This window comes from Xiphophorus couchianus, chromosome 21 (genome assembly GCF_001444195.1).
Source record: "Xiphophorus couchianus chromosome 21, X_couchianus-1.0, whole genome shotgun sequence".
In the NCBI taxonomy this organism is placed as follows: Eukaryota; Metazoa; Chordata; class Actinopteri; order Cyprinodontiformes; family Poeciliidae; genus Xiphophorus; species Xiphophorus couchianus.
Genome location: NC_040248.1, coordinates 8,916,285 through 8,944,059, shown reverse-complemented (window position 1 = coordinate 8,944,059; position 27,775 = coordinate 8,916,285). Strand labels below are relative to the sequence as shown.

Below are 27,775 nucleotides of genomic sequence, written 5' to 3'. Positions count from 1 at the left end.
TATTGGTATTAAAACACTTTTTAAAAAGCCATGACAATGCTGTAACAGATTAACTTTCACAAAATCAGGCAATGCTATCATTGTTTTAAGATTACATATTCCAGAGCTTTTAAAAAGATAACTAGACTATTAAGACCTCAACTTGCTTTAATATGGCCCGACTTCCTCAGAGCGCAAAAAACAACCGACTTCATTTCACATCCCGGTTTCCTTCTGTGCTGCAGAAGCAACCATTTCATCTGTACAAGCCAGTGTTTCCCCAGACACCAGCCGCCCTCAGGGATCACTCCGCATCATCTTCCAGCATTCAATCAAACCCTGTTCAGTAGCCGGTCAGACAGTTTGTTCGAAACTGCATCAGAATGAAGTCAAGCAGTGGACAGCAGAGCAGTGTTGTTTTAAAGTACGGTAGATTTATTATCAATCTGAATAAAGTAATCTTTTACTTCTCACACAAAATATATAGTTCTCACAGAGGCCCTCGGTGTGTTTCAGATAGCACAATATGAGGATTCTTTAAGTCATTCAGTGTCTATAGAGCAAATATTCTGCACAATATGTCACAATATACAAGCAATAGAGGGACAAATTTACCAAAATCCCCATATATTCTTTTCCTAAATATATAATCTTATTACTATTGATACAGGAGGACATGGTTTCTAAATAGAGGCTATAACTATCTCAGTTTGGTATATTTCACATTTAATATTCACAGAGATGTTCACGGACTGAAGAAAAAATGTGAAATATGTGGTACGTTGCAATTATTACAATCTGTGAGGCTTTTTTTTGTCGTAGTCCGAGATCCATAGTCACAAGAACACACATGCACATCAACATCTGACCATGTGATGCCGATGAATATATATATATATACTAGACTAGTGTCTTCTGTTCACAGAGGGGGCGAAATGTACGGAGTTTATAAATCCAGCAACAAGACTTCATCTGGAGGACAGAATCTGTACAGAAGGATGAGTTTCACACCAAGAATTTCATGTTTTTCGTGGTCTGAAAGTGTTACAGTTAAGAGCTGCAGCGTTTAAGTGACTTCATGTCTTAAAGCAAAAACACAAACATAACATCTGGTTCCCGCTTGTCAGGACTATTCTTAGTTTTTATGTTGCAAATAGTGCCTTGCAAAATATTTAATATTTTCACAAACCAAAAACTTTCATTTATTTCATGTATCTATTTGATAGACCAACACAAAGTAGCACATTAATTTGAAAGTGGGAGGAGAAGGGAAATTTGTTTCCAAGAATTTGAACAAATAAAAATTCAAAGAGGTGTGGTGTGCATTTGTTTTGTCACACCTTTATACCCCTGAAAATAGAGTGCAACCAACAGAGTCCAACTAAATCCATAAATCCAGCTGTTCTATGAAGGAGACTGAGGTCTGTTGCAACATTAGAGAACAAACAGCATGACAGAGACCAAGAAACACAGACAATAAGCCAGATTATAAAACAATAACCCAAGTTTTAAAAGTCTCACAGCTCATTCTTTGATTGATGATCTGGAAATTGCCAAATCAAAAACCTATCATAGCCGACAATCTAAATGCACAGATCAGAGAGCATTAATCAGAGCAGTCACCAGGACTCCCATAGTGACTCTGGATGAGCTACAGTCATATTGTCTCAGGTGAAAAGGCCTGTTGACAGCACAACTATTATCTGGCTTTTATAATATAGGAAGAAGTTGCAATGACTGAGACTGTAATTGAGCTTTTTGGCATACATGCAAAATGCTGAGGTAGTGGTAGCATACAAATACACACCACACATTTCTAACAATTTTCATTTTCTTTTTTTTACAGTTTTGCACCATTTTGTGTTGGTATCTCACATGAAATCCCAATAAAATGCATTGAATTTTGGGCTAGGATTTTGAAAGGCCTTTGAACATTTTTTTTGTCGAAGCAGTACATTTTGTAACATTAGAATATTTAGTAATGTCAGCCACACACACAAAAAAATGAATAAATAAATGAACACAGACTCTACCACAATTTTTCTTTTAGGATTTCACACAAAAAATGTAACCGATACAAAAAGAGAAAAAACAAACAATAGCTGCAGCCATAGAGTAGTTTTTAACAGGTGACAGCTCAATTAGTAATCTTCACGCGACTTTACATACACACCTCATCAGTGGCACTGCAACAGTATGTTCAGGAACAACACCACAGCATAGAGAACCGTGGGCTCATATTCAGAAATTGCACAGTAGGAACACAGATCTGCCTCCATTATCCTCAATCACCACAACATCCATCAAATCAACGTTCCAACTCTGGAATTCATGAATACGGACGGATCCGGCACGATATTCAGTATACAGCATTGTATGAAGGTGCAGAGGAGGTTGCAACAGAAGAGGAGACTAGAGGGGAGCGATGTCTGCACTGAGTGGGCAGAGAAGACCGGCGTTCCGAGATGGAAGAAGAGAAGGTCTTTACTGAGGGAGCGCTTTCAGGATGGCGTTCACCTCCTCTGCCACGGCCGTCAGAGCAAACTCAAACTGCTCCTGCAGAGAAGAAAGAAGAGGATAACGTGTTAGAGTGTGTCCAGGTTTGTAGCATGCCTTGAATGCCATTTAGAAATGACTGACAGCTGGCGCCTCTTCCTCCTCCTTCCCCTCCATATCTCCTGACCCCGGCTGGGAACTGGCCACCATCTCGAGCCGAAACGCTCCGTGAGCTTTCAACCTGAAGCGCACGCACAGCCCGGCACCAACATTGATCCAGCCAGGTGTGTCTTAAAATGCAGCTTTGTGAGTCAAACTGTCTCTCAGCTTCTTTTTTTTTTTACTCAGTGTGTTTTATTGTGAAACAGCGCATGGTTATCCCAGAGGAACTGATTGATGTCTGCCCTGTGGACCTGCCGCTTTTATATTCCTCTCCTCTCCCCAGGCTGCAGGCCATGGGGTCTTCTCGCAGAGAAAAGGGTACGTAGGAGGTTTGGAGGGAACAGTCCTCAGATGTGTCAACACACAGCCTGCCATGGTGTGGCCCGAGGATAGGCTGAATCAATACTGCGAAGCCACCAGTGGCCGCGATTATGTGGAGTGTCTATTTTCGCGTGTCCTCTGAAGTTGTGATGGTCCAGAAAAATGTATAAGTACATCCACATTTGTCTCCAACTCAGTTAAACTCGTAGTTTGAGTTCAAAATTTTAAAATAGATTTTAAATCCTCCTTTTGCCTGGTTCCCATTTAAACCACTGGGGGGAGATCAATCTCTGCTGCACAGATCAGAAATTGATGTTAGAGAGGATGAAATGTGCTCATATGTATCATAGTTGCCACGTACAGACATCTGTCAAAAGCAGCCACCACCAAAAACGATTTAATATTTTTCTTTAAGCAATTTTAGCTTCAAGTTTTCAAAAAACTTAAGGGTGAACTACTAATAGTTCAAAGCATGAGTCATAATTCAGAAAACAGTACAAATACTGCTGTTGTTTTTTGCTCCAAAGACTTTATCATATTGGCTTGTCTGCTGTAAAATGATTCTCAAACACAATGTGTTCACTATCCGAGTCCTTTGCCATGTTTCTCGCCCCGGAGTACAACAGAATACAAATCCATAGTGAGGCCCCCGGTTTTTACTCTCCATATAAGCGATAGTTTACATAGTTTACTAAATAGTAAAATAAAATTTTATGCAGATGATTCAATTGTTGCGTTCAACATAAACAAAGAGAAACCTCCATAACCAGATACACCACTGGATTTGGTGGAAACAGTTATAACATTAACGCAGCTGATTATGGTTAACTAAATCATTAATTGGAGGCTTGGTGTTCAAAATAATAACAGTGTGACATTGGATCAATGCAGTTGTTCATTCTTATAAAAAAACAGGACAGTTTTCTCTTATTCAAGGACAAACGCAACAAATGCTGTTTCTCTAGCATTCCTCGCTGAAAATCGCAGTAAAATGGGTCGTACCAGACAGTCATGTCTCTCTTTCTCTCTCTCTCTATACATAGGCTGCTCAAATAAAATGATCTGAAATGCTTCAAGATGCAAATCAAAACAAATCAGAAAGACATGGAGGAAATTGGAGCAAATGATCAGCTCCACATTGATCTAAAACAATAGGTCGATAGCCAAGCTGTCAACAAGAAGCCTCTACAAACACTCACTGTTGAAAATACAAAGAGGTGAAGAGATTACCAAATGCGGTAACACTTTATGGACTGATGAAAGTTAGATTGTTCTTTTTTTTGGTCATTACAATTTGTCAAATGACCCTCAAAAAACAAATTCAAGCCAACTAATTAAAGCATGGTGGCTTCAATTGGGGGATTGGGGATGTTTTATTTATGCGTGTGGTATTTATCACAAACCGAGAATCATCAAGACTTTTGAAGTAATCATGTTGCACTATGCTGAAGAAAAGACAATGACTAAACACATCATTAAGCAAACATCATTGTGGTTCCAGACCAACAAAATCAAAGTTATGGACTGGCCAGCACAATCCTCAGATCTTAATTTAATGGAAAACTTGTGGAAAGTCATCAAACATGCCGTTTCTGAGACAAAACCAAGAAAAGCAGAGAAACTGTGGAACATAGCCCAATGATAACAGCAGTTAACACAGATAGCTCCCACAAACGGTGGTCATACAGCTAATGCATGTTGGGCATTTTTTTAGTTTGAACAATAAATGTTTGAGTTTGTAAAGAAAGGGCATCCAATCTCGGTTTTTTAGCACCATGTAGAGAAACTGGTAGCCTACATGCACCACGGCTGTTTTGTTACACAGAGGATGTGTCTAGATGGTATCCTAATTGGATGATTGATTTCATTAAATCAAGACTGGACTAAATCAAAGTAGACAGGCCAGATTAATGAAATAAGAACTTGTTTGCCTGACCTTCAACCATTTATTTTGAGGCTTAGTCACTTTTTTAAACGTGCCACTATTATTTTGAACACAAGTGCTCCTCTGCCAGTAATTCAAGTTCATCTGTCTTATTAGGAAATTCAATTTTACTCAATTTAATTAGAAGTAAAATTAATAAAATCATGCATTTAAGGATTTAAATGATAAACAGGAATCTTTATCAGTTGAATTTCTCATCTAAAACCCAGATTGAAACTTACACGAGGTTTACTTTTTAGAAATACATCTTGTTTTTCTCTCCACGAGTAAACACTGGGGTTTATGTTGGATTATTTCTGAATGCAGTGGCTAGTATCTAAAATACCGTCAATAACGCCGTGCTTTGCATTTCATTACCGAATGTGTGTTTATACGTTCAAATACCACATTCGGATGTGAAACTGTCAGAGCTCGTTAGCCATTTGATATGACCAATATTAGCTTTATATTAATTGTAACACGTTTCCTTAGAAATTGTTGTAAATTTCACTGCAGTTGTTACATCTCATTTGAGATCTTTACCAAGACAAATAAATCTGACCACCAAAAACAGTGGAAAAATCATTAAACATAAGAAAAAATGAAGCTAACTCTACATTTCATACCTCATTACGATCTAATTTCTTTGAGGAGCCTGAACGAGTGTGCAAAGAGGAATCAACCATATACTGCTGTAATTCCTGTCAAACCGAAAAAGAGAGTCTTTGAAAAGGCTTTCCTCTGCAGAGAAGAGAACGGAGCTCGAAAGGCAGCTTTAATAGACCGTTCAGAAACAGTGCAGTGTGTAAGCAAGCAGCTCCCACTATCACCCACTGCAGTGTCACTTTTATTATCATCATCCTCACAAACTGAGGGAGTAAAACAAAAATGGGAAAGTCTTTGTGTTTGAGTTGAGGATGAAGAAGGATGGCTGTTGTAATGTGAACTGTACAGGGAAATGTCTGTGATGCCTGTAAGGTGAGACTGGGACAATATCCAACACGTTGTGGCAAATGATTCCTTTAAAGCAAATCTACTACAACTATGCAAGATATAAGTAATGAAACAGGGTTTTAAATTCATGTGCCTAGATTTTTTTTTAGTGTTTCATTTTATTGCCGATTCAAGTTTCATACACATTTTTGTATTAAAATTCAGCATTTTTCGAGTTTAAAACCAATAGAAGGATGGTTGGACGGATGTTAAGTTACAAAAGAGTTTAAACATATTCCAGACTTTTCCAGAATGCAAAAATCCCTGTGGATATTTTTGTTGGGAACTACTGTAAATCATTTTGGGCTCTAAATGATATTCTGATGAATATTTTTATGTAGATTTGACAATCATTCATAACTTGAAAAAAAATATTTACACCCTGGAGAAGTAATCACACATTTCAGCAATACTTTATCCATCTAATTTATTCAAATCATATAACTGTGCAAACATATTTCTTTCAAATTTTGGGTAATTTTCTTTGGGCCCTACGATAAATGTGAAGTTATTGTCCCCCAAGCAATATTTCTCTAATCCTGAAAGCAGTTATCAAGTAGAGCATCATCATCATTTCCTCTGATCCTGTGTGGATGAAGTAGACAATCATTACTCTAAAACGCCTAAAACCCCGTTGCCCTCCCTGTGTTCCCGCCTCACCCCTCCCCCAATCCTCAGACTCAAAGCCAGGGAAACTTACCTTTGTCTGGACCATGCCAGCTCTCTGGTCTCTCAAGTGCTCCAGGGTAGCGGCAATATCAATCTCTTTAGCACCTGCAACAGAGCGAGAATTGGACTGAGTTCAAAGCGACGCAGTAATCCTGCTCACATCTGTCAATCTCTCTTTATGCCGTGCTGCGCTCCCTTTGGAACAGCACAGCGATTGAAAATTATTACATTCATCCTTGGAAAAGAAAACTTGGATGGAAGCCATGGACTGCTTCTTGATAAAATATGCATAGATTTTTTGGGGACATAAAATATACAGCACACCTTGCATTCACTACAGGAATCACATTCAAAAGATGACGTCCGACTCGCTTATTATAACGGTTTGCTCTGCAGCAGTGATTTCAATGATTAACCTGTGCAACAGTTGCTTCACCTGTAATCAGCTTCCTTTCAGTCTTTGATGTTACTCAGGAAAATCTCACACCACTCCAAATGTATGGGGTGAAAGCAAGCTGGAGCTCATTTGAGAATAAGAGGGATCTAGAAAATGCATCTAAGGGAAGCAAACAACATAGCGAAGAATAGATTTATGCCTATATGTGGGAGAGAAAAAGGGGAAAAAGTGGGACTTGAAGCACTCAAAGGTACTCCAGCGTTCCGACAGGACTTTCATGTCTTAGATTAGCTGGAATCCAAAGTTACACTGAAGAGAAAGCTCTCTGGCCGAAAGGGAAAAAGAAAGCTTGTTGGAGTGCGAGCAAACGTTCATTTCATGCATTTTGATTCCAGATGCAGAAAACAAAAGGTTGAAAGCGGACGGTGAGTCAGTTTTCATCACCACAGGCAACGGCACATTTGTCACAGAGGTACTTGAATTGCACCAGGAAGGGTCAGTCTTATTACTGTTTAACAGACAGTGCAGCGAGGCGTCCTTTTAACCTCTTCTGACTGGGCTGGCTCGCTAAAGGGGTAAAGGGCAAAGATCAGGGGCCAAAGAGCTGCCTAAGCCATGGAGGGACAAAGTCTGAGGCAACAATAGATGCTTATAACCTGGATTTCTCAAAAGAACTCAGAAGACAAATTAAACTGTTTATTCATGCAGAATAAGATGACTAAAACTATTCCACTTCTGTTTTAGCTGCTGGTTTCAGAAAATATGTTTATTTACAACCCCTTCCAAAAAGTATTCTTGCCCCTTGAGGATTTTTACATTTTGCTGTGTAACAACCGCAGACTGCAACATGTTTTACAGGGATGGTTGTGAAATGGAAGGACAATTATCAGAGGTTTGTCTGAGAACATTAGAGAACAAGCAGCATCATCAAGACTCAGGAACGCAGTAGGCAGGTCAGGATGAAAGTTGCTGATGTGTTAAAGGGTTATGTTGTAAAAAACAATATTTCAAGTTTTGAACAACTCATGAAGTTCATTCTATCACCTGAAAAGAGAAAATCCAAATAAATTGTATTTAATAAACCACATAAAAAAACTGCTGAACCAAAGTGTTGTACAGGACCAAAGCAGATGAAATCAAGGAGTGAATAATAATAAAATTCAACAAAAAAACACCCAATAAAAATAAACATAAATTAAACTATAAAGACTAAAAATAAAACCAGAAACTAATCAACTATGGTAAATGCCACTGTTCTTATAAGTTTGTCACAATTGATAGGAAGATGAATGGAAGGATAATCCTGGAGAAAAATCTTCCAGAAAGTCATACACATACCACAAGCGGTAAAGTAGAATGGTTTAGGTTAAAGCATAGTCATGTATTAGAATGCCCTAGTCAAAGTCAAGACCTAATCCAATAGGAAATTTGATGCAATACATGAAAACTGCTGTTGACAGATTCTCTCTATCCAAACTGAGCTAGAGTTAGTTTGCAAAAATAATTGACAATGGTAAAGATATGCAGAGAGACACATCCCAAATGGGTAATGATTCAGAAAGGCTTAATACAAATGCAAATATTTTTATTTGCAGAATTTTTTTAAAAAAGTGTAATTTTCCATCTACTTGATAATGACTTGACTTTGTGTTGATTTGGCACATAAAATCCCACTGAAGTCTGTGATTGTTCCAAATTTCTGAATACCTCTGCAAAGCACTGCAGGTTTGTGCCACCGGAGCACTATACAGAGATAATCCAATTCAAAGCTGCACAAAGCAAAACTAATAAAGCACCTTGAAGATTTCCATCAGTGCTAACTATGTTCACAGTTAGCAGCATAATTGCATAAATTGCAAAAAGAAATTGTCAACACCGTTCTTTTAAGAATAAATCAATAACAAAATCAACAATGTTCCATTAAATATTAAATATTGATTGGAACCAGCAGAGCAAACAGCTATTTTTAAAATAAATTTTTCTACTTTAAACATTTCATTTCCATGCATGTGCTATCTAAATTCATGTTGCAGCTGCCGGTGCAGGTCAATACAGTGTGAAGGTTGCTTAAATAGATAATTACGAATGTGGGCGGAGGTTTCTTTTTCATTTCCCTTCCCTGTCTTCCCTCTTTGTTCTGATCTCCCCACTCCCAGCAGCTACCCCCTCGTCTCCGCTGCCTCTCCAGGCCTCAGAGAAGTCACCCTCTAATGCATCCCCAAGACCCTCCGAGGAGAATGAGAGGCTTTTGCGTTGCCAGGGTTTCAAACCAACAGCAGGAGAGAGAAAAGGGGAGCCATTGATCGTTACCTTTAGCCATCCTATTGAGGACCATGTCAATCAGGATGTAGGTCCCACTCCTGCCGGCTCCGTCACTGCAGGGACAGGAGAGATGCAGAGATCATTAAGGTGGCGGCAGAAAACGCTTTAATCTCAGAGTGTTCTTCTTATGAGGAAACAAATTGCTCATTTACATCGGCATCTGCTGTGAGACTTTTGAGTATATTTAAACACAAATTAGTCCATGCATACAGAAGCACACTTCTTTATTTGTATAAAACACGATGCTAGATGTAAAGTAGGAGAAAGAAAATGATCTAAGTCCTTAGGATTCTTGGGAGAAATACTCAAACCGATCTGAATATTTCCAATAAATGTAATTACGCTAAACCTTTGCACATGAGCGCATGTGTGGCCTTGAGAGTGACTGTTGGAGAGAGAGAGTGAGACAGAGAGCGCAAGAAAGAAAGAGAGAGTGAGAGAGAATGCTTTTCTAAGGCACACTGGGGACAAAAGCTTTTAAATTCATGCACCTCAGGAGCAGAGGAGAGGTTGAGAGGCCAGGGGCGGTTCGAGAACAGCTTTTGGAGAGCCTTGCTTTTCCATTACTCCAGAGATAGCCCCATGAAAAGCCTCCTTTTGTGCCCGCCGGCCATTCAGCAGCTCTGCATGTTAATTGCAAACAAGGCGTGGACATCTCTCTAATAAAGGCACGGCCAATAAAAAAGGAGAGCTGCCTGAGCGCCACGGCTTCATTAATCCAGTGCTAGATGCTCGGCTCCTTAGAGAGGGAAAGAGCAGGCTTACTAGCCCCATGCATGACTAAACAGGACGTGACTATCAAAAGTGGTCTGACAGATACTTGGTGTTTAATGCAAGCCAATCAAAGCTGGTTAACTAACTCAACCAGATGGGAAATGGAATGGTCTACCATTCAATAAGCTTGTGCCGCATTATTTACATAAGAAACAGAGAGGAATAAACAGCAGTGGACCTAGAGTGGATTTTAAAATATAAAGTTGTAACACACACACACACCCCAAGTAGGTATACTTGCCTGCAGTGAACAATTATCGGGCAAGATCGGCCACGGTAGCACTTGTTAACCTTTCTGGAATAAAGCAAAAGAGAAAAGATGATGTTGCTGCGAGCTTGATGAAAAAACCTCAGATGTATGGGGCTGGAACAGTTTCTTCTTGGTTGAACAAAAGTGGCGATAATCACAACAAATATGACTCAAGAGGGACTTGTGCACTTGGATCTGAATAAAAATTTACAATAATCAAAGCAACAAACACAAATCTGAGATGCATCCTCCTCCTCCTGTCAATCAGTCAAAAAGAAACCCGTAAATAAATCCATCATCAGGTTTGTAACAGTGAATCGCTCTCTCTGACGTGTGGGTGATGGACGTGGCGGTGTGATGTTGTGATTGCGGTACGCCAACGCATTAACCTCGGCCAATTATGAATGTTATACACCACGAGCAACGGTGAAGGCCAACAAGCCTTTTCACACCCCGTTGCTGCCATGGCAACAGACTACACCAAGACCTTCCACCAGCGCCTCTTCGCTTCCTTTCATTTCTCCAATAGTGAAATATCTCAATTTACTGGCAACATTCTTGTTTTTATAGTGTTTCAATATGTGATATTTGGAATATGAAATAAACATATATGGAATTATGAAATGTCTACAATAAAAAGTCAACATAGATTTGCACAAATATTTTTTTTACAATAAACATTGAAAAGAATTTAATGTAATGAGTAAACTGAAAACCATTTGAAAGTATTTTACAATTTTATAAAATCTTGGTTTCAAAACTACAAAATTTACCATCACTGTTTTTGTGCTATAACAGAAAATCTATTTTCTTTCTGGTGCAGCAAAACCTCCTCCCTAACTTGTTGCTGTGAGATGTAAGTCTGCTTTGTATGGCTCAAAGGGTGGAAGCTACATTATGTAGACTGTTTATTTCACAGACATGCTAACTCTTGAGACTCTACAAACAACAATTAGCATTTCTACATGCAAGACAAACAGCTTGTTCCTGGTTTACAACGGGATAACAACTAATACATTTTAACATTACCTAGTAAATTAACCTTAATTTTGCTAGTAGTCAACCTGTAGTTGGTTGTTTATTTTACAGACATGCTAATTCGTTCTAACCCTTTCAAGAGTAAGCTTGTCAGAATGTACTGTAGGCTCAATACGGAGACAAACAAGGCTGTACGAAAGTCTGACAAGCTTAAAGATATTTGAATTAGATAAATTGCATTTTTATCTGCAATAGTAAGCCTGCAGATTGCTGGTATCTTACAAATATACATGCTAATTCTTGCAGGTGTTTACATCCTCAAGAGTTAGCATGTCTGTTGATAAAAAAATGCCAATTGCAGGCTTGCTACTAGCAATGGTATTCCCAATAGCAAACCTACATTAAGCAAATAAGCATTGGAATGTTAAAAAATGTGCAAGCTTTTGCTTAATTTGATGTTTTATCCCCATTAATGATTACAGGCAGTTGATTTTTCTAAGCTAGAATTTAATTGGGCTAACATTGTACAAAGTTACAACTTCCGTTCACAAAATTAGCTGTCTAGTTAAATAAATCTGTGGCATGCATTCTTTTGTTTTTATTAAAATTTTATTATGTCCAGAGTACGTCTTTCGGATACTTTGTTGTACAAATGAACATGAAAATTAAACACAACCTACTAAGATAGTTGAAGTTCCCATGCAAGCCATAGGGCGGAGCAAGTGAGAGGAGGGGAAGGGGAACAGAGTCAGGAGTGAAAGAAAGACAGTGTGTGCACAGGCCTGGCTGAGGAGACACAGTTTCCAATGATCACTTTTGTGACTATGCAACTGGGCTCATATTACTAGCTGCAACATCACAAAAATGACACTGGCCACCGCAAAAATACCAACACGGCCAAAAACCACAAACACTGAGTGTGTTGGAGTGCCTTGTGTGGATCGGAGAGCTTTAAATAACCTACAGTGGCATTTACGAAGCTCAGTCAAAGCTAACTGAATCTCAGCAGAGCAAACAATGTGCAGGTAAATTAAACAACTCAAACCTACACACCAATTAATAAATACACGACTGAAATTAATTTGGAAGAAATAGCACAAACCGGCTTAGGTAAGTGTGTGAACATCACACAATCTTTCAAAGTTCTCATTACAAACGAGAGGGGCAGAATTCCATCCACAAATCAGATGCATCTATTCTCATTTGGAGGGTTTTGCCTATCCCTCCCGGGTTTTCCCAGAGGAATACTCTCGCTCTTCTGCCAGAACACATTATATGGAGAAAAAAGTGAGGTTATTCAGTCACTAGCTTTCCGCCCCCGTCTCCTGTGTTTTGGTGAGACAGCTCTCACTTAATTGGGCGTTTGAATTAGGTGTTTTATTATTCTTTCTTTCTTTTTGTCCCAAGCCAAGCCAGGCAGTGTGGAGCCGTTAATTTGCTGCATCACATGTGCTGGAGGGAGGTGAGGGAGATCGGCCTGGGATGAAAGGGATGGGACAGAAACTGGGTCCTTATTAAGAACAACCGTTCTCTACAGGACACAAAAAAAGGCAGAGGGAGCAAAAAGAAGAACCGGCGAGGCAGGATAAGGGAAGGTGATTAAAAAACAAGCGAGGAGTAAAAGGTCAGTTGTAAATATTAAAATCTGTCTGAAATTTAGCTAGGCAAGACTCTTGGGTTCTTCTCTCTACCTGCGGAAGTCCAACAGTGTCCGGGCTGAGCTGGGGATCCCGCGGTCCATCCAGGACAGGAAGTGGAACTGGGTCACTGTGCGTGTCTCGTTGGTCTGCAGGTTTTTCAGGTAGAAACTCCGGACCAGGAAATCTTCACACCAGATGTGTTCAGACACCAAATTGACCTAAATATTGCCAAAACAAAGGCAGAAATGAATTTAATCTGCACAGTAAGAATAACTCTAATACACATCTGCTCAAATATTAGCTAACACAATCAAATTAAACAAGTTGGCTCTTGCTACATTCCAAGAGATTTTTTTTTTTTTTTTTTGGCCAAGAAACTTTTGAAGAAATTATGCATAATTAGGGACAACCTGCTGTACTCTTCATGTACTGCTGAACACTTCGTGTTCCTCCTTCTCCTAAATTAAAGTCATTTTGTGACAAAATGAGACGTAACTAAGTCAGAAAACAAAGAATGTGAGAGTAATTAGCTCATTATGAATATGCACATGCTTCAGTGTTGAACTGAGAAGACAAATAAACTTTAGGTTATCTTTGTTTGTTGTTGGAACTAGAAATTCTGAAGTCAGACATATAATTTGAAGGAGCAACACCTCTGCAGAATTGCGGTGCTTCGTAATTTGCTGATTTTGAACATTTTACACCCATTTTCCTTAACGAGTTTATGTTTTACCTTGCGATTTTTGACAGACAAAATATAACATTGGGATGAATCGTCCTACTCACAACATTTTAGTTCTACTTTTGCATCTTAGCTCTTAATGTTGATGGAATATCCTTGGTTTGTAGGTATGTAGGTTTTTTTTTTTTTTACAAATGTACACATGCATCTCAATGATTTTGAATGTGATCAAAAAGTTCGATTATTTCAGTAACTCTAATTACAAAAGTGAAGCTGTGCTACAAAAACCAAAGAGTGATGTATTTCAGGAACTTTGTTCTATTAATTTTAAATTCTTGACTTACAAATAACTATTCTATAATCATATAAATCAAAATATTAAAAATGTTTCATTAAAATTATTTCAAGTGCAGAAATAATATGCAATGACCATGTTTTGGTCTATACAATCATGACAACCTTCCAGGAGTATAAGTCACAAAATAAAATCGCTGCTAAAGGAGCTGGATGCATCCAAGCATTTTAATGGAAAGTTGAGTGGAAGAGCACCAGATCTTGGCCCTTTAGTATTTCTGGTTTACATATTCTGTCTTCTGCATATTTTGAGCACTTTTAAAGATATCTTGTATACCTGCTATACAGATAACATTCTGTTATAAATCTATATTAAGCCTGATGAAGTCTACATGTCTTATATAAATGCTTAGACTGTGTAAAAAAGTTGGATGGCTACTCCCCTCTCCCCTGAAATCCTTTTATTTATAATTTACAAATACCATGTAGCTCTAGCATCAGGAAGCACTTGGTCTTCTAGTTTATTATGACAAGTCTTTCATCTAGAACTCTGGGTAAATTTGACTATGGTAAATTGTGAGGAATAATCTTGAGCTATATAACTTTGTGTCTAATAAAACAATAGATGATATTCTAAATCAGAGAAAGGAGCCAGTAACTTTTGGACATTTTCACTTGTAGTAAAAACTGATGACAGGTGCCCACTTGTCACCGGTATCACACATCTTTGTGTGATGCTCTGATTATTTGGCAAACCAGAGAAAAATGTATCTTCTGGCTCAGAATAGATTTTTAATCATTTGGAACATTTTGAGAAAAATATAACAAGTTCTGCACTTAGTTCTGATTTAAAACAATATCAAACACTCAATATAAATGTTTTTGCTTGCAAAATTCAACAGTGCTAAAATAACCAAATATCAACATTTGACAAACGTTTGATTTCATCACTTGGATCCAGCTTTTGGACATCTGGGTGGGCTTTCAAAATAGCATGGAAGTTTTGACAGAAAACAACCAGAAACACTGTGAGGCTTGAAAATATAGTACTAACATGTTGCTGCTGTTTTGCAACAAGCTATGTTTATTGTTTTAGTAAAGAGTCAAGGGAGACTAAAAGGGAGATTTTGGAAACTTAGCTTCCAAAATCCTAAGTTTAGTTTTTCCACTCACACAGACTTTATGCCTGTTATTGCATACCTCATATATGTGGTAGATGTCTGATCCCTCATCAGGCCAGTAGTGGTGACACTGCTTTACTCCATTTTCCGATAGAGGGGTCAGCATTACAATGACGACACAGCCGCTCTCCCACACCATCTGAACATTAGGAGAAAAGAAACACATCCACACATCAGAGGACAATCGGGATTCGCATATTCAGATTTAGTAAGAACTAATGTGCACCTGAACTGGGCCATTAAGAGCAGCACATTGCGCTGCATCCTTGTATTAGGGTGAAGTTGTTTTCTTTATCTTTGTGCAAGAGGTATGAATAAATGTCACCTCTCTGCATGTGAGAAATGGTGAATGTTGGGCGGATGAGTGGGGGTGTGGAGTGCCTGTTGTCACTCTCTCCAGCGTCGGATCGAGATCACAACATCTTTTCCACTGCCGCTCCATTTCATCTTATCGCGATCTAATGCGTCCTTGGGAAGACATAGAGGCCCACTGGCAGCCATTAGGAAAATGAGGAGGAAATGCAGGTTTTATGATTGCTATAAAAACACAATGGCCTTGACTATACACTAATCACAAGCTTCTGCGATCCAGCCCAGTGGACACATTACACGCCAACTGTGCCAACTGTGCCAAGATGTGATGAGATTTGGCAAGGTGATAATGTGAGGGAAAATTTATTAATTTAGTCTTGTGCAATTTAGCCCATTTGAGGTAAAAGTGGAGCCCTATATGTCCTATCTCTACCTAAACCCCCCCCCACAAGCTTCCTTTTTTTTTTAATGTGTTTAAGAGTTTCTAAACTCCACAGAGCATACATCAATCCACTGACTTTTACTCGGTGAACTCATGCAGATTGGCTTCTCATTCTGAGGGGAAGCAGGCATGAAGGCCCAGCAGTACTAAGGTAATAGAGGGGAGATGGATGAAGGAGTAAAGTAAAGGATGAAGGGATGGAGGAATGAGGAGCAGAGGATTAGAGCCAAGCAGCCTTTCAGAGCACCGCCTGGGGCCCGGCGTGGATTAGATAGGAGAGAGCAAAAAGATTCGCCTTCTGCATGGTCCATTTGCATGAGTGTGCCAGTGTTTTTTTGTTTTTGTTCGCTTTTAATGGGTGAAAGTGTGTTTCTTTTCAGTCCTGCAACAAACCAATGTTCACCATACTGAATAATAAACAAATGTACTGTACATTCTGCATGTCAATCAAACTGTATGCATTGCTTTGTTATTTTGTGCTTAGTTGGGAAAGATTACGAGTTGAGTTCATTGTCTAAGAAATATATATATATATATACTTAATAGTATACTCAGTTCTCCAGATCTATCAATCTCTAAGGAACGTTTCTTTCATTCCCCACCTTTAGTTGTGAGATGTTTAAGGGATTTCTTGTAGGTATATATCAAAAACAACATCAGGGCTTTGACTTGTCAGTTCGTACTTTTCCATTTCTTAGTCTTCAGCCAGTCCTTGGTGGTTTGGTTGGAATGTCTTGAGCCACTGTCATGTTACAGAGCCCGGTTCTATTTCATCTCATCTATTTTACAGAGAACATAACATTTTCATCAAGCACCCCCAGAGTTCATGGTGGATTCTATGATGGTAGGGTGGCCAAGTGCTGAAACAAACTATCCCCAAAACTATGACACTTCCACTGCTTTGACTCAAAGTAAGTAAGTTCTTTAGCTTCTGGTGTCCAGATAAGTCAATGTATGTAGAAATAATTTTGTTCTACAAGTCCTTGTCTTGGCATCTATTTCCTTCAGTTGAAAGTTTCTGTTTTCCTGCTTACTCACCTCCAATAGAAGTTACACTATTACAAGTTTCTTCTGGATACTATTTTTCTAGTGCTTAGGACAAGACCACTCTAAATTTGCTGCTCTCTTCAAGCCCCAAACACCTCCTTTCAAACTAAAACTCAGCATCATCGTGATTTCCAAAATGAGTTCAGCCTCTGATGCAGAGTGCAGGACCAGCTGGTCCACCAGGATTTATGCCTCTCACTTCCACAGCCCGGTCACGTCTATCTGGAGTCACTTCACCATATGGAGGTGATGGACCCACTAATTACTACAGTGCTGTCCTATTAACACAGAAGAATGCTATTTGGCAACCGTGCATCATTTAAGGCGCACTTCAACCCAACCTGACATGTTTTATGACAGCCTCCATATGCAGTAATTGATGGGAGGTTTTATTTACATTGAGAGACAAGGTGAGAAATGGCTTTCAGATATAATGCAAATATGAGCTAAAACTAGCACCATTTAGCTCATAGATGCAATAGTTTTGCTTTTATCATAATTTAATTATCCTGTTTGTTTTCAAGATATCCAGTGACTATCAAAAGTCAATACACTCATTTTAAATTCTTGTTTTTGTTATGATGATAATCAAATGAAATCATGTAATTGGATACATGACGCACATGTATACGACATATTACAGTTCACCTGAAGAAACATACAAAAACGAATCTGTGATGTAAACATGTAAAAACAAGCAGCTTTAGTAACCTGGGTATAGACACTCTTAAACTAGTACTTGTTGAAGTATTCCGTTTCATATCTACCATCAATTATTTTGAACCTGATTAACCTGAAATAAAAGTCAGCTGTCCTAGTTAAACTTTTCTGACTTTTCCTCATATAATCCCCTATGCAATATTGTACAAATGTATCTATCAGGAGAAGGGTACAAATAATTACACAGAATGAATTTATATAACATGCACAACAGTGATATTACGAAAACTGTAAATTTGTACAGATTTACTGAAAAGACTATATATACTGGTCAGGGAGGCGAATGGCAACCCTGAAGGACGTGCAGGAGTTTCCAAAAATACTACTTGTATTTAACATGTGACAGCATTCCACTGTATGGTCAACATGTCTAGGCTAACCAGTAAAAATGTGGGACAAAAGTCTTTACTTCCAAGAAAACTTCTGGGCCTGGAAAAAAATTTAAAAATCCCCAAACCTTTTTGGAGAATAGGTTATCGGCTGATGAAATAAAACTTTATCTTTTAGCCACTATTCCAAAAACCTGCACTGAGCATAATCACAACACCATGCACAGTGAAATGTAGCAACTTCATGTTCTGTGATTAACTTTCTTTAGGTAGAATCCAAACATCTATTTCAGTCCAAAGCCTTCAAGAGTCAACTAGAAAGCTTAAGATCCAAATTCACATAGGAATGTCAGAGCTGAATTTTGACAAAACATTATCAGGGATTATTTTCTGTTTACGTTTAAAACAAAGCAACTCAGGGTAAAACATGAGATCCCACATTGACTTGCTGGCTGTGTACAAGCCTTTCTACTTCACACCAAGAGCATAAAACTGTGATGTCAGAGTCCTTTCCCTATAGCCAACATGATAAAAAAGCTCTTTCAGGAAGGATTTAGATGCTGCCCCATAAAAAGGGTTCAAATTGCAAAGTAACAGTAACAGAAGAAAATCTACTGTACCAGAGCAGCTGTAAACCTAAACCCCTTCAAAAATGCTACCTCCCAATGTCACAGTAAAACTTAGTCATATGCCTTATTTGCTGTGTATCCCTGAGTGAAGTGTAGCAGAAACGGTCAATAAACCTTGATGATGCTGGCAATATTAAAAAGTGATGCAACCGGCAGGGAAAATAAGAACTCTTGTCCACTTTAAGTCACACCAAATGCAAAGACGTCTGTGAGCTCAACTCAATATTTCTTCTGCTATGTTACTTCATTGATCCTCCCTTATCTGCAGATACTGAGAATCAAAAAACCCACAAAAAACCCACAGCTCTTTTTACTGCAGAAAAGTAAATGTGAAAAATAAAAATAAAAGTTGCACGGTGGGTAAGTGGGCAAGCCTTACCTGCCAAAAGTCTGCCACAGTGGAAGCAAGTGGCCCCTGGGCGGCAATGTATGTAGGATTGCGAGGGTCGTGATCCATCTGGGAGAGGAAGAACAAAGGGTGTGAGACAAAATTCAGTCTGATTTCATCAAAGCTTCAATATGGATGCAGAAACACAAAAATATCCACTGAAAGAAATCCACTTTTCCAATCATTCTTATAACTTATAACCCCCAACGTTGTAAACGTAGAAGAGGGCAACATATAGACACTGAACTTTGCCTCTGAGCACTTCCAAAGCTTATGATGCAACAGATCTTTTTGAAGTTTATGATTGGAAAAAGGCCGCAAATCTGGTGACTAATCTGACTTTATACACCTGATTTTCAATGAGATTTTGCTTATTAGTATTTTCACATGCACACCCTCTCTCCAACACTTTGTAGAATGGCTTCAAAGCCAAGAAGTGGCTGAGATGAGGGAGACTAATGGTGAAAATTAAAGAGTGGGAATTACTGTGAGAATGTAGTGAAGCCTCATTCCCTACCTGCATATTAAAATATATGTATTTTTAACATACTGTATCCAAGCATCAAGAAAGGTTTCTCTGTACCTATTTAAGAAAAATAATTATTAGCAGAACAATAAATCTGTAAATATTTGTAGAATAACAAGGAGGTCTTATTAATTCACGTTTAACTTTCTGAATGAAGTTTGACAAAAAGTTTGTGTGACATCTAAAAGAGAATTCTTCTTTTATTTTTTTCAAAGGTTGACTTTTCAACCAAACTGAGACTAAACAGTTACTGAGTTATGGCATTTAAAAAACTGTATTAACTTGAAGTGCAATCAGGGAACTGTTAAATTAAAATCCACTACATCATTTTTGCTTTCTGCCTACTTTGGCCTTGGCTCTCACCATCAAAAGCAAAATAATTTAGGTGTATTTTTTCCCGGCTTCAATGCATAGCTATATATTATATTTACTATAAGCATGAGTCTGTTACTATTTGGAAAGTTGCAGCTTCAGTTCTAAAAATGTTATTTACGTTTTTCAAAATATTTTTCAGTATATATAGGCCAATTACATGGCACATATCAATACCTTGATATATTAAGGATTTTAAAATGTGCAATTTAAGGATCCCTAAAATGGAATATTACTGAAGTAACCTCAGTTTTCTCTGGCACAAGGTTGCCCCTCTCTCACCTGTGACTCTGCACTGCTGCTCAGCTGGCAGAAAGAAAGTTACTAAAATTTACTGGAAAAACAATGTTGACCGTTTTTAAATATTCCTATTTTTAAAAATATGAGATAGTCATGGTGTCTTGTATATAAACTCGACTGTCTTTAAAATTTATTTAGTAAATTGCAAACAGCAAATCTGCTAAGTGGGGGACTGCAAACTAGCTACCACAGCCTGACAAGTAAAGCTACTAATATCAGCTTGTTGTTTATGGAAGGTAAAGGCAATAAAAAACGTGAAATGCTCTGCAAAACCACAACAAAAAATAGGTCTTAAATTACATACAAGCCATAACTATGTTGCTTAGTTTCCCCTTCATCCTTCCTGGTTAAAATTCCTCAAATACATTAGACACAAAAAAAGAAAGAAAGAAAAGTCCACAGAAATAAAACGGTGATGCCAAATGCTAGTCACTCGTTTCAGCCAATCTCAAGGATGCAGGCCTGCTGTAGCTATTGCGCCTGCATCCTAACATGAATACTAAAGCAGAAACATGAAAGAGGAAAGAGCAGCCCTGCATTTCAGTTGTGGCTCCCTGTGCCGTTGTGGAATGAAGATAGACTGCAACAAAAGAGAAATGCAAAGAAGTGCTCCTTTGGCTTCGAGTGAAATTGCTTGGACAGAAAACGGCTCAAACGAAACATCTGCTCCAGGAGAAACATCTTAGCTTTCAGACACCGTGCCTTGATCCTGCTTTTCTGTAAGATAGAGGGGTTGGGCAGTAAATGGCTGCTAAGCTCAACCCAGAGTCCCAGACAAAAACATTGGGTGGAAACTCTGCTGAAATTTTGCAAAACAATGCCAAGATGAGGGTTGTGTGTGCACTTTCCTTTGAACTATTCCTCTCCCTAATGATGCTGTACATCCAGGAGCTCTCACGTCATTCGTGGTCGAGCCTTTGCTTTTTTTGTGGCTTTTTTTCTAATACTAGATGTCACCCTGTGCTCAGCAGGGAGCACATATATGCTCCCCTCCCCCGCATGACCTTTGATTCCCAGAACAAAGTGCCAGATTATTTACTGAAAGCCCATTTCCCTTCGATTGGCTCAGAATGGTGGTCGGCAAAAATCTATTTGAATTGTTTAAAAATGTAAAAAATCTCTGTTCTAATGTGAATCTTTACAAACTTTTATTCCTGACTGATAAACTCAGTGACAATTTTGCCAACTATGAAATTAAATGTTGCACCCTGACACTGTTTAAGATAAATATAGCTCTATGAATATGCTGGTACATAATCAAGCGGTATAAATAGGTCTCCATTGTTTGTTTCTGAAGAGTAATAGGCTTTTAGAGCAGCTGTGTGTGTGCCATCCTCATCTGTCGGCTCAGAAAATTTTGGCACTGTATTTGAAATGCATAGTTTCCTGTTCTCTTTGATGGAATCCCTTCTTGGTGGCCTCAGGGGAAATCATGGCTGACAATGTTTTTTGGGGAAAATAAAACATACAGACAAAAAAATAGGTCGTAGTGCTCTCCAATATGGAGTTCTTTCTGTATTTGCATGGGATGTGTTTACTCAGTCAGAAAATGTGGAATTTTTCATGAGTGAGAGTGGAAAGCAAGGTATTGGTTGTAAAAGTGATCTGACAAGACCAAATTTACTGATGCTTGCTGTATGGAATACAAAAGAAAATGGATCAACAAAAATTTAATTCAGACAACAAGTTACAGCAGCAAAATAATTTACAGTCCTTTAAAAAAACATTAGCCTTCTACACATTTTCTCACATTATAATCACAAACTTCTCAGTAATCTATTCAAATTTAATGTCATAAACTAATATAAAGTCATAAATAACTGACAAAAAATGATTTTCATATGTTTTAACATATCACACTCTGAAGAGTGTTTTGTCTGAATTAGCTTCAGACTGTCACCCCTTAATACAATCCATTGCAAAGAAATGTAACTCTTTGGAAAACAAAATGTGTTAGTTGCTCAAAACAGACAACACTGTGGCAACATAATGCTGTCCGGATGCTTTTCTTCAGCCTTAGTCGACAGAGGACCATCTTAGATGTAAATCTGTTATAGAATGCAAATAAGTTGAGATGCATACCATGGCCATAATGAGCCATTCTGAAAAGGATTCCTCGTGTGTTAGAAGGATCCAATCAAAGTCCAGATCTAAATCTGAGGTTGGAAATTATTGTCCCTATAATGCTTTCATTCAATCTGACTGAATGTCTTCACAATTATGTGCTGCTTTGTGTTGATCTATCGCATTAAATCTGTTAGGATTGTGTTTGTTCCATGACAAAATGTGAAACGGGTGTGAGCATAGGTGTGTATTGCAACTAAAATAAGCAATACTTACTATGGGACTGGCATTGATGTAATCCGAGTTGCTGTGGTTATTCTCCGATTTCAAGGTGATCCGGGAATGATCATCTGTAATGAAGATGGATAATTCATTTGTACAAGTTTCAACATCCTTTGCTTCCTCTACAGCAACTGCAGGATTTTGAACAGCAGCACCAGAACAAGAAAGCTGAAGGACCTTCAGTTTCACCAGACTTTCATCAGACACAAAAAACACACATGGTGTCTCTAAACTTCTCCCTTCATCCTAAATAAAACATTTTTTTAACCCTAACAAGGTTAGGTTTTAAACTGTCAAACTGAAATTTCTAAACAATGCCAACTTGAAAAAACCTCAAGATTTATTTCCAATGAAGACAAATTCACTTTTGCTACTTAATCTCCATTGAACAAACATAAAAACCTGTTTTGTATTCTTGTGAGACACAGTGTTGAATTTAAAAGATACTTACAAATTGGCATGATTAAAACTTAGTCAACATTCATTTGGCTCCACCCTAGAGAATAGCCTACATTGATGTTTAATAAATGTTTTTATAAGTAGGACTATTTTAACTATTTTTCTACATTTTCTGTTTAAAGAAAGTGATGCATGCAGATAGCTATCTGCACTAATTTGGATATTTCTTTTCCACAGTTGGAGAAAAATCTCAGTCCAGATGGACTCTGAAATACCAATTAATAGACTGAGATACTTATGCCATGCCAGTAGGTGGCAATAATGTTAACAAGGACATCAAAACTCAGAGGAAGAACATCCTGGACATAGACTGAAGTACTGCTGGGCTAAAGATTCTCTCAAAATCATGAAGTTTGTCATGTTATTTTTGCTTTACACGGATTTGTTTACTGATATATAATTAACAATATGAAGAAAATCACCATCAAAAACAGAACCATGTCATACATATATTACACATTATTTCAAAGGTGCTAAATAATTACAGGAGTTGCCCCCACTGGCCATTAGAGGATGTGGATTTACTTTTTCACGTCAACACTTTTAGCCATCTTTCGTTAAAAGTCCTGATTTTTCTTTTGCTAAGTTCATCACCTTTAGCTTAACTCTTTAAAGAGGTCCTCGATTTAAATAGGAACCTGAAGCATTTCAAATGGTAAGATGAACTTTTAAAAACCTGCTAAACTGAATATTACAAAGCAGAGATTTAGTATCTTAGAAAACACAGCAATAAGAAACAAAATAGAGACAGTACCGGGAACACACAAGGAAAAAACCCAACTGAGAACAAAACTAAGTAAAATGGAAGAAAATAGAACAGAAACAAATCTTAATCCATTTGGGCAACTTGTGATTAGTTGGACTGGAATGTCTCTGAAAGTATAAATGAAGAGTCGTCTTTTTTTCTTGCATTTTGCATTTCTCTAAATGAATGACTAGTTGTTAGGATTATTATATTTTTGTTTTAAATAAGCCAGTGCTGCTTTTGCTTGCCAGACTTATAGCTGTGACCAACTGTCACTGCAACTGCTTTCTACAGTATCCAAAAAACCCCCCAAACAAAACAGGTCCCTGATGCCACATTTTTATTTAAACAAACCTAAAGGGAAGGTTTCAATGGCTAAAGGATGAACAGATGCACTGTTCAGCCAACGTGTAGTCATGACTTTGTCACCCTCACTGCCATATGCTTTTTGGCAAGACAGCTGCCAATGATTGTTTGCTTCGCATATTTTCCAAAGTATTGTTCTGGCCTGTTTATCAGTCTGCTTTTATATTCCATCTGTTTAAAGAAAGTGATGCAAACACATTGCTGACCCTTCATTCTTCCCGTCTTGGACATGATAAGAGACACTTTCACAAGCCAAACAGAACAAAAAACGAAACTAACAGATCTGAGCAAACTTACAAACGACCACGGCATCAGCTCGGTTCCTCTTGGAGTTCTGTTCGCCTTGGCCAATGCTGCAGGCGCTGGGCTCGGCCTGGTAGGAACACAGCGCCTCCCACTCGCGCTCCAGACGGTTCTTGTTCTTCAAGTGGTCCTCCATGTACGACTGCAGGGAGAACGGAGAGACCATTTTAAACAAGAAGCCAGAGCAAAAAGGAAAAATAATCATTTCCTACCAGCAGTTTCAAGTGATTGCTTATTGTATATCAATCAAAATTCTAAAAATAGTAATTAAACAATAAAAATAGCAAATTATGATTCCTGAGCAACTCTGGAAAGAGAAGGAAGATACCAAGGATCAAAGTAGGGAAGGGTGTAATAATGTTGGCATATCTCTGCATGTGTGTTTGACCAAGGAGAAACACACATAGACATACACTTGCACCCACACGCATACACACAGACACAATTAGGACTCCTGAAAGGTTTGTCTGCTTTGGAAATACTTCAGGGGTGTTTCAATCACGTCCCTCACTGCTTGCACAGCCGCTGATAAGATTGTCTGCATTTAAGCCGTCGGTTGGAGAAGACAAAATTGAATTCGCTCTAGAGACAAAGATGGAGAAAGAAAAAAGGGGGAGGGGCAAGTAGCAGCCTGTCTGTGCGTGTGCGTGTGTGTGTGTTTGTGCATTCTGCTAAACCAGGGCAAGTCTTATGGAGCTTAGAGTTTGTGCTGGCAAGGAGATTCTTATTCTTCCTTTTTTTTTTTTTTTTAGGGTGGAACGTTATTCCTGTATCATGGCTCTCTTCCCGACGGGGGTTAGATGGCTCAGTCCGCCTATTGTGCGAGAGAGAAGATTACAGACTCATAAACTGATGTCAGGGATCAGCTGGCTAATACAATGACAATGATACCCAGATGTGCCATGTTTTTATCCCGTATTAAGAGCGGTCTATAGGTAGGCCGGGCAAAGAGGTGATGCTCCGCTTTCACTATATCTGATTCATTCATTGATCCTGCCTGTCAACCACAAGGAAATCTTTGAAAAAGGATAGTCACAATTACTTCCAAAAAGATAATCACAAATAAGCTTGTCCAGCAGAATAATAGGCTATTAACCTGTGAGACATCAGAAGTGTAAATTGAGGTGACTTTTTTAAATACATTTTCCTCTAAAAATTCTGTTATTATAACATTCTTGACATACAACCAAAAGGTTTACTGTACTTGTTATATTACATGTATGTTCCACAAATTAGGCTACAATATCATTCAGACATGTGGTAAAGGGGCATTTCACAACATTTTAATAGACAACACCAACCAGAATCAACCAATCTTTCAGTCAGAGATTAGCTGATTGGAAGCTAGAACAGCAGATCTTTTCACTGATCAGTGAATGTCCCACACATAAGCACTAAAAGGGGAGCTGACAAGATCTGTGGTTTGGATGATTTTACTTTGGGAACAAGACTCGGTTAGCTACATTCAGGATCACTGAGGAGTTTAAAAATGGAGGCAAAGGAGGCAGAAAAGCTGTAAGAAGATTTTGAGAAGAAAAGTTAACTTTCTATTTTCTAGCTACTGTTTGTTCAGAAACTGACAAAGAGAGTTCAGGAAAAAATATGAATATAAATTCACAGAGGTGGTTCTCTGCTTGTAAACTACTATATTTCAATCTTTTGTAGACTCATGTTTGATCATTTATTGTCTATTTTGCAGTCTATTTCGTAAAAGGAGTGAATGAAATAAACTTCTATCTAGTGGTGTTATTTTTATGGGTATTTATGTCCCACAATCTGTGAAGCAGAGAGACACAGCTCTAAAACTATTTTTTTTAAAGTCTTTGTTTTACTTTACTATAAAACGTTTGCCAAACCACTTTAATTCAAAATGTTGGTGTAAAGTATTTTGCTGTTATTCATAGTTCTACAATGACATTAGAATAAGCTAAAATTTGTATCGGTAGGTCAAATCTTTACCAAATTGGTGATCAGATTCCAGTCAAAATTTCTTATTAGTGCAAGCTTATTCGAAAACTTAGATTTTCTTTTCTTAAAAATTGTGGAAGACAAAGTTTTATTTTAGTAACTAATACAACAATAAAAGAAATTTAAAAAAAGAATCAATTAGTTGGACAAACAAATCAAGTTGTACTGTGCTGAATAAAAGATAAAGCATGTCGGTTCAATATGAATAAATTTAAAAGGTAATTTTCGATAGAAATTTTAATTTTTCTCTCATCTGAAAAACAGATGTCTATTCTTTAGTCATGTGTTTGACTGAAGCTGAAACATTTACCCTCCACAAATTTTGTTTTTGTTTACACTTCTGGTGACATTTCAATACAAAACATTTACCCAATTACCAAAATCTTTTATATATTTATATTCAAAATGTCTTCACAAAGAACAAAGTGGAAGTCATTTTTTTGTTTATGTACACAACTAAAGCTGATCTCTTCATTTGTTATAAACCATATCCTCTACAAACCATGATACAACGCCATGCGTAAGCTGGCTTGTCATTCAGCATTGTGGCATTTTATTTTTTCAGCATTTGAACCAACTTCAAACTCATTTTCTGAACTATTTTTCTATATTTTCTTTAAAAGGGTTAAAAATAATTTTTAAAATGCTGTGTATGGTATCAAAATCAGTTTAAGGAACTGAACTAAGCAGGGCTTGAGACCAAGAGAGTTGTAAAAAAGAGTTTGACAGAAACTTGCTTGACTTGTTTATATTCATATAAAATTACTTCATTTTATAAATATGTTAATTTATCGACAGACTCTCTATATAACAAAACAATTACATGTAAACTCAAATATTTTTCATCCCCTTTTTGCTTTGCTTCTTTTTTATCCAAACCTGGAAAACATAAGTTTTCAAGAACCTTTCTTTGAGAAACTGTACAAAAGATTACAAAAATGACTCCCAGGTTCTAAAGTCTTTGAAAAAGTCACACTCCCAGAGATTATTGCAGTTGAATAATAATAAAAATTGAATTATTTTGCTGTATGTGAACAAATCCATCAGTTTTAACAGTGAATAACGCATGCAAGCTTGCATATGCTGAGTTGGGTGCCTTCCACGCAAAGTAGAATCACTTTTCACTGCAGTCTTGTCGCCCCACACAAGTACTCTCTGCAGCCCACTTCCCCCTCTCCCAACCAGCATTATATATACATGTACGCCATGCATCCAGTCTGAATTGCATCTATTCAACTGATAGCCGCCAAATCGATTGCATTCCAAATTCATATATATCTTTTTTTTGCAAGCTTAATGCGATGCAGCCAGCAGAGCCCCTGTATTCAGCCCTCCCTTTTTTTTTTTTTTTTTAGGAGGGAGGCAGTGGACCGTGGTGTATTCCAGAGACAGGGTAACGAAGGCTTGGTGAATAGTGGGGTTTGAGGGGGGGGATTATGTCTGCCAATCAGAGGGCTGGGG

The 27,775-nt window shown here is 38.0% G+C and overlaps 1 protein-coding gene across 1 annotated transcript in view; it reads right to left on the bottom strand.

Moving 5' to 3' along the window:
* Positions 1-393: 393 nt before the first annotated feature.
* Positions 394-27,775, bottom strand: part of ptprn2 (protein tyrosine phosphatase receptor type N2) — a 145,498-nt gene continuing 118,116 nt past the window's right edge. The window contains exons 14-22 of the mRNA XM_028005135.1: positions 24,341-24,488; positions 22,468-22,541; positions 18,921-18,998; positions 15,082-15,201; positions 12,957-13,123; positions 10,279-10,332; positions 9,252-9,316; positions 6,576-6,649; positions 394-2,535 (exon numbers count right to left, since the gene is read on the bottom strand). Coding sequence (XP_027860936.1) covers positions 2,464-2,535; positions 6,576-6,649; positions 9,252-9,316; positions 10,279-10,332; positions 12,957-13,123; positions 15,082-15,201; positions 18,921-18,998; positions 22,468-22,541; positions 24,341-24,488 — 852 coding nt within the window. The 3' untranslated portion in view covers positions 394-2,463. The remainder of the gene's footprint in view (positions 2,536-6,575; positions 6,650-9,251; positions 9,317-10,278; positions 10,333-12,956; positions 13,124-15,081; positions 15,202-18,920; positions 18,999-22,467; positions 22,542-24,340; positions 24,489-27,775) is intronic.